General features: G+C 36.6%; 1 protein-coding gene across 1 annotated transcript; it reads left to right on the plus strand.

Annotated features, from left to right (window-relative positions):
• Positions 1 to 8,641: 8,641 nt before the first annotated feature.
• Positions 8,642 to 13,073, plus strand: LOC144994650 (uncharacterized). The gene is made up of 3 exons (XM_078953457.1): positions 8,642 to 8,777; positions 10,921 to 11,070; positions 12,142 to 13,073. The coding sequence occupies exons 1-3, from the start codon at positions 8,739 to 8,741 to the stop codon at positions 12,325 to 12,327; spliced, it is 375 nt and encodes a 124-aa protein (XP_078809583.1). The 5' UTR covers positions 8,642 to 8,738; the 3' UTR covers positions 12,328 to 13,073.
• Positions 13,074 to 14,459: the final 1,386 nt, after the last annotated feature.

The raw sequence follows: 14,459 nt of genomic DNA on the forward strand, positions 1-14,459 counted from the left end.
TCCTGTGTCGGTGAGCTTTTCTTCTTTCTGCCTCAAAAGTGCTAAAAAATGCCCTGATTGGTTAATTTAAAAGATTTGAAAGTGAATTTATAAATGTCCAATAAAAGAATAAAGTTCACACCAGTGCTCTTCACTTTTTTCTTTTTGAAACAACTCTATGCAGTTGTAATAAGTTACCTTAAACAACATGTTTAACAAAAGAATAAAAGAACTTTATTTTGACATACATAAAGTTTTGTGATGCTCTAAAACAGGGGTTTACAACCTTTTATGCCAAAATAGCCACTTGGGTTTGTTTCCTAGTGACCAAAACGCAGCAAGAGCGAAAAAGTCACTTTATTATTCAGAAAAGTACATTTTATTTATGATTGTGTGACTATTAAACCATTCACTTAAAAAATGTAGCCTTTATATAATACTTTCTGTTAACATTTTCTATTGATAACAACTTTAGCTTCTACTTTTGACAGCAGCTCATACATGTTCCTTTCAAAATAAAATACGCCTTGTGTCAAATGAGATCCTCGCTGCAGCAGATTTACTTGCAGGTATATACTTTTAGTAACTTTGCCTATAAGCAGCAAGAAGACACTACTGTGCTGCTGAAGATAAGAATATGTATTTTAAAACTATTCCAATTATAACACCTCAGACAATCGATTAAACCTTTAACCATCTTTTTTATCTGACATCTGCATAAAATCTATGGAGTCCTATACTGTTCATAATTAAATAAATAAATATTTAATTCAATAAATAAATATGGCCTCATGAACAAACACAATCAACCAATAAATCTCTCATAAATATATAAAAAGATCATGAAATTGTGAAAAACCTGCACACTGATTTTAAATTAGCCATTGTATTATTCAATATATTTCATTTTGCTTTAAAAACGTGTTCATTATTTTAAAACAGCATTTTAAAAATATTCATTTTAATCATGTGGAATATATTATAATTTTACGTCTTTTTTCAGAACCTCGGATTTCAAAATCAATATTTTCCAAAGTAGCTTTGTTTTTATTTAATGTTGCTGTTTTTCACAATGGCTGATTTATTTCATGAAGAGCTTTTTCAGGAGAATGGGTCTGTCTGTCAATCAAACTAGACAAGGCGGAGACACTTTTGTGATTGGCTATTCCTTTACCCAGACATGAGCAGCAGCACCCTAACTCCCCTGACTATATCGATCGAAGATGCTTCAGCAAACGTGATGGCGCAATGCACACCCCTCAACACTAGGGGGAGTATGCACCTCAACACATCCACAGTGTTACAAGAAATTGGGCAGTTTTGGTTCTAAATTTGCGGATAAAAGTGGCTTTGGGCGAGTGTGCATAATTCAGGTGATTTTGTGGTCGGTTTGGCAATTTTCATCTTCTCATGAACGTATAGTAGTGGTCTAAGTTAGGCTGAGTGGTTGTTGGAGTTCCACTAAGCTTCTATGAACTGGAGTTTCCATGAACGCACCATGCCGCGTGTGGGAGGGGCAACAAGCTAATGTTTTTAGCCTTACAGCCACATGGAGCGGTTGCTTGTGCTCATCTCAGTAACAATGCATGGATGCACAATGTACATGGAGAGTGTTAAGATGTCAGAAACGTCATCGCAGGAAAGGTTCAACATTTTTCTTGAGAGGGAAAAATAAAACCAGAGGACCTGATTATAATCATTGTCTCATTGAAAATATCATAAGGTTCAGGAGGCCCGAGCAGGCTTGTCCCGCTTTGCACAGCTGCCTGGTCTCACTCTGTCGATCCTCCTGCGAGCCGACATATGTCACGATGTGAGCTGTGAGTGAATGGCGTAAGAAAATGAGGAGTGTGAAAGATGTTGACGACCGGAGCTCCTTTGTGGTTTGGTCCACACAAACCCTCAAACTACAAAAACAGAGTTGTGGATGTTTGCATCTTCTGCAGCAGACAGATAGTTTGTCTCTATTTGATCCTCTAATGTCAGCAAAGCCTCGCGGATATCGCTGAAATATGTCATCTCTCTGACTGGCACACCGCTGAGCGGGTATCGAGGAATATGAGTCGATTTCCATGGACCAATGAGCGTTTAGATCCCGCCCACTTTCACTGATTGACAGAAAGACTCATTCTGCTGAAAAAGCTCTTCATGAAATAAATACGCCATTGTGAAAAACAGCAACATGAAATAAAACAAAGCTACTTTGGAAAATATTCGATTTTGAAATATGAGCTTCTGAAAAAAGACAGAATTATAGTAAAATTCAACATGATTAAAAATGAATATTTTAAAATGCTGTTTTAAAATAATGAACATGTTTTTAAAGCAAAATGAAATATATTGAATAATACAATGGCTAATTTAAAATCAGTGTGCAGGTTTTTCACAATTTCATGATCTTTTTATATATTTATGAGAGATTTATTGGTTGATTGTGTTTGTTCATGAGGCCATATTTATTTATTGAATTAAATATTTATTTATTTAATTATGAACAGTATAGGACCCCATAAAAATCAAACAATAAAATCAAAACATAAGACCATTATTTATTCAAACTGTTGGTATTTTTCTTCAAAGCAAAAGAGCCACAATGACAAAAAAAAAAGCTCTGCATGTGGCTCCCTGATATATAACATAAAATCCTCATTCACTGATTGTATTTACCGTACTTTGAAGGGCTTTATTTCAATAATCTGAATTAAAAAAAAGGTATCATAGTTTCATTTTTTTCGTTAACTAACAGGAGTAGTAAATACCTTATGACCAGTTTAGTCAAATGCAAACCGTGTTCTTTTTCTCTGTCAAATGTCTACAATATATAAAGATAAAGAGGATAAACTGTGATTCTCTGTTGGAGGTGAACCATGCAGCTTTGAGTTGCAAGTAGTTCTATGCTTCCTCTTTTTTAAGGAGGTGTCAATAAATGCCTTCCTTCTACTTCTAAAAAAAAGCCCAAACCTTCTCTAAAGGACTTTAACTAAGTAAAGCAGATAAAAGAAAAGCGTTGAGTTACTATATGATGAGTTTAAGAGAATAAGCAGAATGTTGGAAAAAGAACTTCCTAAAGATTGAAAAAAAAAAGAGTTCTATTCTTCTTCAGACTCTGTCAAAGTTATTTCTGTAAACACAAGACAGTATAAAAAATGAACCTTTATTTAGAATTGGGTCAGCTTAGTTATATGGGGAGTGAATGAAATACCTTTAGGTCACAAGGATAGTAGGTATCGAATGTTATATATTCTTCGATTTTCTGCTGTAGTCAAAGGAAGTTCTGTTTTTCATTATAAAATCAGCTCACATTCCAGACACTTTTATTTTCTGCAGAAAAAATCCTGACACAATAACTTTAAATGTGTAAGACAGAACATAAAAAAGTGTTAAAAACAGCAGTTAGAATGATGAAGAAAGTAAATACATTCAACATTTCCTCCCTGTTTATTATTCTAACAGCTGCATTCTCATAACATAAATAGACCACTTCATTTCTGACTTTCTGTCTATTATTCATTTTCACAGTCCTGTTAAAATGTAAACGCTAAGAAGGATGTGTTGATTTTAGAGTCCTTTATCCGCTGAGGCATTTTACTCATAGTAATAATAATAATAATAATGGATTGGATTTATCTGCGCTTTTCAAGACACCCAAAGCGCTTACATTGTGTCCATTATTCATTCACTCCTCATTCATACTTGGTGATGGTAAGCTACGGTTGTAGCCACAGCTGCCTTGGGGCAGACTGACAGAGTTAGTCTAGTGGTCAGAGGAAGTGAATAGGTGTTGGAGTTGGTATGTGTCGTTTTCATCCTTCACTGTCCTCCACAGCAGCCAGCAAGCGATGTGTTTCAGGCTGTTCCGGTGCCTGGAAGGCCACATCTATGATCCGTAAGATTACTCCATGAATGCACGGAATGCAACAGCATCCACCCAGGGTCAGCAAGGCTGCAAAAACTGCCACAGACAGGAGAATAGATGACATCAGGTTTTTGTACCTGCCAAACACCATCATCCACTGGTCCCACATTGATGTGTGCACTCCAGAGTGAACCTTCATTTTCCTGCTTAATGCCAATGCCTAATGTCAACAGAAACTGCAACAACATTCACAGGAAGAGCGAGATTCATCATGGCACAAGTACCTTTTCGGGTAACGCGCTACGAAGCATGCCACTGCCACAGTACCACCAGGTGACTGCTTTGCTGTGGTCAGTGGGGTGGTGATATTGTGGGTGGATGAGCACAGGCTGCTATCAATGCAGCTCATACTAGACTCACTTCCTGCTAAAACAAAACAAGCAAAATTGTTTGCAGCAACATCAGTGCTAAACACAGGTTTTTCATTACTTGTGGTGATTTGAATGGTGCAATCACTTTGTCCCAAAGCGAACATTCAGTTTTCATGGTTAATTTGCTCATCATTTCAGCTATACCTGCTTCATTTGATTCAAGGGTGGAGCAACTATTTGGAGTAAAGGCCTGGGACCCTTGCATGCAATGCAATTAGACTTCATGAGCCCCCCAGCCTATACTGCCAAGAGTGACCAATAATTTACTTGGGTCTTTACTCCAGTTACGACGTCAAATTTCATACCAATAGTTACTTGCCGTACGTTAAGGACATTCACTTTGTGTCAACGGGCTCATAGTTTATATATTGTGTTGGTGTGTTTTTGGAAGGGGCTTCAGTGCTTCATTGTTTTGCTTCAAAATGCAAAAAGATAGGGATCACAATCGCAATTGCCAGGGCTAACAAAAAGGCCAAGGCTTCCCCGGAAACTGCAAGGCCAGTAATTTTATTTATTTATTTATTTTTAAATTGTTCCATGTTGTCTCTGCTCAGTTCAAGTCTATAAGTCCACCCAGGTCTCTCCCTAAGTGCTGCAAGGACTTTATGTGCTTCACTGCTTTGAGACATCATGGGCACTATACGTCCCCCGTCCCCCGTTCCCCCCCCCCCAAATTTCCCACGTGTGGGATCAATAAAGTAATTCTGATTCTGATTTGTAGTCGGACGTACGCCTTGTATGCAGCGGTGGGTGACCCTTCAGGAAACGTACAGAGTTTACAATGAGATAGGTGGATCCGGCAAGGTCAGTTAGCTATTTTTACTGTTGTTGGTGTGGTCAGTAACACTTGATAGGGGCCTTCCCACTTAGGATGAGACAGCCGTTGAAGCAGCCACTACAGCTTTCACACAAATAGGCAACATCCTTGCCACAAGATCTAGTTTAACCATTGTGCTATCCTAGTCACTTTAACATTGGGAGTTGGGTCATCTAGACCCATTAGACAGTGCACTGAACCCTTTTTCTTCAATGATTTGTGATCTTCACTGGTGTCCATGGATTACATGAAATCTTCCCACCTTTATCCACCTTTGTCATGGTAGGGAGAACACGTCAATGTAAGGGTGGGGTCATCTAAGATAGCACAAGGGTTAAAAGAAAAATAAGCAACAGGTCTGAGTTTGTCACTTGTCTCAGCAAATGAAGTCATATCATTGTTTCTGCAGTCTACAATTTGAATAAAAATGGGTTTAAATTATCTGGGAGGGCCAATGCATTTATTAAAGCCTGTTTTAGATGTCAAAAGTTCTCGTCTGCATCAGAAGTCTATTCTAGCTTAGTTTACATTATATTATTTTTATCATATATCAGAAACATCAGTGGCTCTGTTATGTCTGCATAGTTTGGTATTGTTAAGAAAATCTGTTTCTCTACTCAATATTTTCTATTTATTTATTCAGATTCTTTGAGTTTGTTAGTTTAAATCATATTAGCATACCAAATCATAGTTCAAAGAAACATAATTGTTTTTTTTATATTTTCTTTAGTCTTTTAGTTGATATTGTTTGGACACTATAAATGACAACCGCACGCACAGACACTTCTCTGCACTGACTTGCAGCAACTTCAAGCTTAACTTTGTATTTGTGTCAAAACAATATAGCTGATTGTGATTTTCGAACGCAGCTTCAATGGACAGAATAAATGTAACCATTGTCTGTCTGCTCAAACCTTAAAAGTTTAATTTATCTGTTTTTTCATTTGCTCCTGAGTCTTATTGACATTATTTGTGTCTCTGGAAAAAACTGTACGATCTAACAACATTTCTTTACAGTCTCCATGGAAAGCTGTCAGTTTCCTGACAGGTATCCATGCTCTACAATAATTAGTTAAAAACAAAAATGACATCATCTGTTTTTTAGTTAGAGATTTTGGAGCTTCTACAACTGCAGCTTTCCTTTTATCCGAAACAGTTTTTGTTTTTCCTTTGGCAAAAACAGTATTTCACATACTTCAAATTTTTCTGCCACAACTGTTGTTTATTTTTTCTGACTTTATGCATTTTCTACTAAAGATTTCAAGAAAACCATCATGTCTATTTTACAGGTGTCTTTGTGAGGGGATGCAATTAAAATACCATTTGTCGTAAACATAAAACATACAAGATATCAAAATGTGTTGGCTTCCAACAAAGGGTTCAAACTTGAAGTAACCTAGTAAAGTATACTTTTCTTTATAAGTAAATGCAAACCAAAACTGACTGATTGGATGTATAGGAATAGAAAAAAAACATTGTCTATGTCGACAACAGAAAGTTAGGGAGCATCCTGCATTCAATTATTCAACATGGTATGTGAATTGGGTCCACAAGGGACTTTTTCAACAACTGCCTGATTAACAGCTTGTAAATCTCAGACCATCCTCCATCCGACTGACGGAGGTTTATTAAGGGAAAAACTAGACGTTTTATATGATGAATCTTTACGCTACACAATCATTCCTGCAACACGACAACTTAGGTATTTTAACACTGCCCAAAATAAACAATTTCACTGAAACGAATACAAAACAACATTTCTATTCTAATTTAGAGTTCACCAGAACTGTCAGGCTTATCAAACAGTTTAGGATCCAGAGTTAATGCTGTCTGTTCAGGTGCAGCTAGTAGCTGCTTCTTCTTTCACAGCAGAATTTTCTCTTAGTCTGTGTCTTACAGACTTTTATGTTACTTTCTTGCTGTGTGACCCCCACTGACGCTTTGTATAATAGATTTTCTGGAATGCTGTGTGGAGGTCCAGATAGAATACCTAAGGACCGGCAACGGTCAAAGTCATCATAACTGGGACACACCATTAGATCTTAAAATTTCCTTTTGACCATTAGCTGGCCATGGTTATTTGGGATTTAGCTTAATACAACTTTGGCATTTTACAGGAATCTCTATCTGGATCAATCATCCAGAAGGGTTGTACTAACACATAAGGAAAGTCCATTCCACACTGTTCTACATTCTCAAGAAACACACCAAGATGTTATTCTTTGACATGTTTTTCCTGTTCTAGTCATGCAGACTCATGTTGTCTGCCACACCTCCAACATGCATCGTCACTTCTGTCTGCACGTTTTTCAGCATTCGTGTGACCACCAAAACCACGCCCTCTGCTTCTCCCTCTGAAACCACTGCAACCTCTTCCTCCTGGGCGGCCTCGTCCGCCTTAAAACATCATCACTTGCACTCACCATCATTACTTTTACATCTTCTTCCTTTTTTCTGACTGCAAACGTTTTGTGCAGGTGTGGCAAATTTCACAAAATCTTGTAATCCTGAATTGGGAAACTGGATTATGTGTTTCTCAACCCATTGTCTGATAGGTGTTCTGGAATTCTGATGTCCTGCATTCTTTGACTGTTTGTACACGCCATTCTCATCCTGATCTTCAGGCAAAACCCTATGAGATTTTACACACCTTCTATTCTTCTCATATAGTCCTCAAATGTTTAATTATCTCTCTGCTTTGTTCTGTTAATCTCAATGTAATTCGGACTTCTCCTGTACCTCTGTACTACCTGTTCACCTAATTCTCGCACACGGTTAGTCATGTGGTAGTGGGCGGTTGTTACCAGCCATGGGGTTCCAATTTCCCCGAACAGGACTCCAATCTTTTCCCATTGCAGCCATCCAGGCCTGTCATTCAGGTGATAAGTGCCCCTTACGGCTTCCATGTCCCATACAAACTGCTCTGCATCCTGTGCATAAGGAGTAACTCCTTCCACAGCCTTTTTAACATCCCCGTGGTTCCATGTTCTACATACCAACATAGTGGGATTCTGATCATCACCATGTGGGTTGGCTACTTCAACCATAGGGAAAGCATCCACCTCATCCTGATCTGCCTCATCCTTTTGCTCGGTTTCTAATGGATCTCCCAAGGACAGCAGTTATCAAGATATTCTTTAATTTTCTGCGGTAGCCACAGGAAGTTCTGTTTCTCATGATTAAATCAGCTCACATTTCAAACATTCCTTTCTTTTCTGGTGAGGTGATCACTTCTCCAAATGGCACACGGAAAAATCCCAACACAACAACTTTAATTGTGTAAAACAAACAGAACATTAAAAAGTGTCTTAAAAACAGCAGTTAGAATGATGAATAAAGTATATACATTCTATTTTTTTATGTGTTTTTCATGTGATGGGGATTCTGAGTGAAAACATTGACAGATTAGATGAGATTCAAGAGAAACCGTATTTCTAACATAATTTTCCAAATGGTTTCATAACTACCATCAACGGATTCCTCCTAGTTTTCTTGGTTTCTTTTTTTAATGTGTTGTTTTTCTTTTCCTGCACTGCTCACTCACATCATCTTTATTCCCACCCACAAAGTGAAGAGGACGTCCCTCACATTGTCTGAAATATAGGTTTGTGTGTTTGGGGATGTTGACAGTCAATGAGTCAAAGAGCTAATCAACATGGCTGAGGTAAACAGAGCAGGAGACAAGGCAGACATGGTAGGTGGATGTCTAACTTTTCATCAATGACTACTCAGCAGTACTGTAATGTTTGAAAATGGATGCAGAAAGATGCAACAGGAGTTTGTGCAAAACAATTCAAGTTAAACTCAAGACTGTTTTAATTACACTTGAAGAACATTAGATACAATTTAGCCATATCTTCAAATGCTAATTTCTACTTTAATTCCAGATTTTTGTGCAAATTGACATTTTATCTTTATTTACTCCAACTTTTCACAAAAATAATTTTTGTTTTCTTTTTTCCCTTCTTTGACTGACTTCTGCATTCCTCTCCATCCTTAGAAATGAATATGTTTTTGATAAACTTGCCCAAATGTTTTGCTCCAATTTATAATTTCATTTTTTGTCGTTCTATGTGCAAAAATCCGTAATGACAAGATCCTGTTTCTTTTTTCTGGTAAATTAGAGGTAGTAGTTTCCTTCAAGGAAACAGTTTCCAGGAAACAGTCGTATTTAAAATCACAGGCAGAGAAAACCTGTTTGACTTCTGGGTTTAAACTTTGAATAAAGTCTTTACTGTGGACCATCGGTCCGAGAATTTGTATAGATCATAGATTTTATAAATTGTCTTTTTATAGACAATTTAACAGCCGTGGTGTGATTTTCACAATATTTGTTTGTAAACAAAGTCTAAGTTTGTATAACTGTTGTTGACATGATTATAAAAACGCATATATGATTAATATGAATCATCTGAACAGATAGAACTGCTGTTCTTGTTCTTCCTGCCTATGCAGGAAGAACAAGAACAACATTATTAAATGCATTTTTCTTTAATATGGTAGTTAAAGCAATTTGATCGTCTAATCCCAGTTGTCATTCACGTCAGCATCCACTAGAGGTCGTCAGAGTATTTCCTTACCAGCTTTTTCTTGTGGAAACTGCACTGCAAAAACTAAAATCAGAGTATTTTTGCAACTACCCCCCCCCCCCAGGGCTTACTCTATTTTTGTCTAGTTTCTAGTTCAAATATCTTGATTTTAGACAACATTAACTATAACTTTGAAGATGTAATGACTTGTTTTTAGAAAATATATCTTGAATGTCTTACTATGTCATTTATTTAAAAAAACATATTTTAAGTAATATCTTTAATTTAAAAAAGTTTTTTTGACTTATAATTTTCATATGATTTTTACAACTTTATTTTAAAATGTGTATCTCTATTCTTTTTTCAAATAATCCAATAGTTTTCTATTGTAACACCTAAAACAAGATGTTTTGTGTAGAAAAGGTATGTATGTAAATACGTATGTATGTAAATGCACTTACTTTAAAGATATACAATTTTTTAACAATAATTTTAAGACATAATATTTCCAATTATCAGATGAATTTATCTAAATATAATTGTTTATGGTTAATCTCTTGACTGAATTTTGTCTTGAAAGGTCAGGACATCAAAACTTAATTTAAGAAATTTTACCAAGACAAATATCAGTAGCTCTATTGGCAGAGTTTTTCACGTAACCCTTGTGCTATCCTTGGCACTTTAACGTTGGGAGTTGGGTCATCTTCTAGACCCACTAGACAGTGCGCGGAATCATTTTTCTTCAATGATTTGTGATCGTCACTGGTGTCCAAGGATTACATGAAATCTTTCCACCTTTATCCACCTTCGTCATGGTAGGGAGAACACGTCAATGTAAGGGTGGGGTCATCTAAGATAACACAAGGGTTAAAACAAGGAAATAAAATGTTTTTGTATACAGTTTTTCAACTTCTTCTGAGAAGGGAATTTTTTCCAGTGTGCTCCATGTTTCAAGTTTGATCACCTGTTTCTACAACTTGCAGACATTTTTTAAACATGTCATTTTTTAAAATTTTTGTCAGACTTATTTTTTTCATACATCATGTTTATTCAGGCAAATTAAGTAGCAAATAATACCTACATTTGACTATATTTTATGATTATTACTTAAGCTGTGCAATTTTTGTTTTTCAGACACAAGCGGATGTTGTTCTGCTATAAAAATGTTTGTGTCCATTCTTGTTTAGTTTCATATTTTAATTTGTTTAGCCTGATAATAATGGGAAGCTGACTTTAAAGGGCAGTGTAACCTCCTTGAAGAAGATGATGCTTCTAAAAAAAAAACTCTTATTCTACTCTCTAATGCAGGCAACTGAAGAACCACAAGGAAAGATTCAACAAATGTGGCAGGAAACAGGAGCACTCATTGCTGATCTGAAAAAGACCATGGAGAAACTTTTGACAACACAAAGCAATTTAGAGGAATTATTACAGAAAACGGAGGGAATGGAAAATGCAGTAAGTCCAGCTACATGGAAAACTGTCAGTGTCTCCCTACATTTCTCTAAATAGAAACCAAACAAACACAAAACTTTTATCTCATTTAGTCAGCCCAGTCACTTCATTTATCAGGAAATCATCCAATGCTGTTGCATTTCGTCATTAATCGTGTAAAACAACCATGTGACCCTAATCAAAGGTTTTTCTGCACATAAACACACTGTTATGTTACATTGCCATTTAGTTGCTGGTCCAATTCCAATGCATTTGGTGAATGTAGCTCTTTAGGTTGAGCTTTAAAGACCCACTCCAATCATCGTTTGATCTATTGTTTAAGTGCTCCCTGTAATCTCGCTATTATGATTATGCTGTTTATGGTCAAAAAAAGAATCCTGTGTTATTTTCTAGGACATAGTTTCTGCAGTGCGGCTGTCGTTTATTAGAAATTCACCTCTTGGTTGTGGGCAGGACTCTTGGGTGAAGCAACATTGCCCCTCCCCCCCCTTTAGTGAGAGCTCTCTGTTTACATCCTGTCCTTACAACCTGTAGCTTATAGCCCCTCACATCCTCAAGCTAGCATTACCAGTGCAAGAAAACAAAAATAGAGCTAACCCACTTTCTTCTGCTCCTGATTCACACCGATTTGAATAAAGACATTCTCAGAAATGCAATTTAAAAGTTTTTTTAAGTATATATTTCCCCTATCATCAGAAAAATGCCATAAGAGAATGTTAAAAACAGCAAAAAACACCATTTTCATCTGAGTGTGTCATTTAAAAACTAAAAGTAACCTAAAGGTCACCATAGAAAAACAACTGCAGGACCTTTAAATCCAAACACAATTCTGATATTTTTCTGTTCCAATGATGTCAATTATGCTTTTCTTTTTAGATACAATATTTTGATGAAAATACTTCTCTATTTTACATTTTTTTTAACACTGACAAATATCTTTTGCCTGTTTTAGTCAAGTGTTACACATTTTTCAAAGTGGCCTGTAAAAGAATGCGATAAAAATCTGGATATCTGTTCAGGCGCTGATGGAGCTGATGACCTTTGAGTAACAACCGTGTCCTTTGATTCTTTTAGGCAAACCAGTTTGGGAAGACTTCAAACAAAGTTGCTTGGTATTATAAATGTAAGAACATCAAGCTGATCGTGGTCCTGGTGGGGATCGCCCTCATCATCGTGCTCTTGATCGTCCTGCTGGCCACAAGAGTCATCCCTGTTGATGCTGCAATGTCTGCATTTAACAGCACTGCCCCCAAACCCTAAGCACACAAAAGACTTCATACCACACTAATACAGTGTCATGGTAAAGTTTGTGTAACACAGTTTACAAAACAGTGGGGAAACCTTTCAGTCTTTTGCACAGTTTGAGTTCACCTGTTAAATAATAAAGTCCTTCCTCATGATCTCATAATACACTTTGAGTTTATCCTAAATTTAAAGAAAACCATTAAAAGTCCTGAATTTTGAGTGATAGAGACGGCAAAAAAGGCCGCATGGTTTACTCCATAAACAACACACAACAGAGTGGGGAAGTGCTTTATGGGACGTTAATTTGAAAACATCCTTTTTATAATATCACAAATATGAAATGGATCAATTCAACTGAAATGATCACAGTAAAAAAATTATAATAAAAAAATAAATATGTCAAAATCCAGAAATGAGGATGATGGCAGCCGTTTATCATTGAACCCCAACATCAGATTCTGTGCATTCAGATTTATTTTTAGACAAATCCAGCAAAGACTATTTGTAAATAGCTGTAAAATCTGAACAATCCCCAATGATACTTTATTCAAAGCAAGCAAAACTGTCTGTATTTGAACTATTTGAAACTGTGTTAGTGCTGGGATCAGAAAAAGTCAATGGTTGGGATGACCTGTTATTAATGGCTCATTTTGGTTAACGGATGAACAAGTTATGCTTTTTTTGTATTGTTTGAGATGTTATTCACAGCCCATTTGTTCTTAAAAGTGTATCCATGTTCTTTAATGAAAATTAGTAAGTTTAAATCTGCTTCTCTTGTTGTGTGTTGTTACACCACATGAGTCAGAAACTGCTTTGTGAAGTCGACTCCCTGCTGGGTTGAGGTGGGGAGCTAGAGGGGACAAATTTTGATTGGAAGGTTGTGGGTTTGGTTTCCAATACGCTGACGTGTATTTGGGCAAGACTTGATTATGTGGAGTTGGTAAGGGTATCAGTGTGTGACTTTGTATGGGTGAACAGGACTTGTAAATAGATTTGGGCTTCAATCAAACTAAAATAGGGTTAAATGAGAATTTGCTATTTAAAAAACAAACTTGAACAAAACAAGCTGTGGTATAAACTTACTGGTGATTAATATTAACAAACTCAATAAACAAATAATACCTGTCAAATTTTACACAAAAGCATACAGGATTCTATCAAATCAAATCAAACTTTATTTATTTAGCACTATTCCTATAAAGCATAACACACGGTGCTCTACATTAAAACAAAACAAATAAAAAAAATAATATAAAAACAAGTACGAACAATAAAATAGAGCCCCCCTCCCTATACATGCGTACAACCCCCCCCCCCCCCCCCCCCCAGATAGGGATAGACAATGAGAAATAGGCTGCACGAAAACAATATGTTGGAAATGCTAATGATTTGGACCTCCCTCTCTGTAAATAGCTGCATAGCCTGCCAAATGCAGCATCACAGGCGGGGACCAGCCCCACCACAGCAAGGCGGCCATGCAGGCCCCCATCTGGAGCTGCAGAGGCTGAACAGCAGCCGACCCAGACCGATAGGTTCCAGCTGAGGAAGCACCGGAAATAAAAATGAAAGCAAAAGTGAGAATTAAAGAGGAAACATTCTGATAAAAGCAATAAACAATAAAGCATTGAAATAAGGTAAATTAAAATAAATCATAATTTATTGTAAATTCATCAAGATAAAATGGATAAATAGAAAAATAAAATAAATGTAGTAAAATTATCAAAGCCAGGTTGAAAAGATGGGTTTTGAGCCTTTTCTTGAAAGCATCTATGCCTCACGGGTCTCAGGGTCCGCAAGGGGTTCATATTTGACTGCTTTTTTTACTGTTTGATTATATTGATTTAGGTATATTTGAAAGATCATTAAGTTTCTGTTTTCTCCTGCGTCTTTCAGCTTATCTACAGTTGTTTAATTTCCTCAGTTCTCCAAGGGGGTGTGGGTTTTATTCTTATTTTTTTTTGGTTTTAGTGGAGCAACTGAGTAGAGACTGGATTTTAATTTGTTGTTAAAACGATCTACAATTAGGCCGTAGAGGCAGAGAAATAGAGTTTCTTCACCGGTCTCACAGAGGTCTCTTGTTTAATAAAACAAGTTGTAATGGCTAGCAAAGCTAGACAGACCCAGATGCTGGAACCCGGAAGGAAGAC

Source organism: Oryzias latipes, chromosome 9 (assembly GCF_053564925.1).
Source record: "Oryzias latipes strain Hd-rR chromosome 9, Olatipes_Hd-rR_3.1".
Lineage (NCBI taxonomy): Eukaryota > Metazoa > Chordata > Actinopteri > Beloniformes > Adrianichthyidae > Oryzias > Oryzias latipes.

Bases quoted from the DNA above. Each gene is read 5' to 3' on its own strand.
- LOC144994650 (XM_078953457.1), top strand. From the start codon at position 8,739: ATGGCTGAGGTAAACAGAGCAGGAGACAAGGCAGACATG. The intron at 8,778-10,920 runs GTAGGTGGATGT...TCTCTAATGCAG, and splicing joins CAGGAGACAAGGCAGACATG to GCAACTGAAGAACCACAAGG. The intron at 11,071-12,141 runs GTAAGTCCAGCT...TGATTCTTTTAG, and splicing joins CGGAGGGAATGGAAAATGCA to GCAAACCAGTTTGGGAAGAC.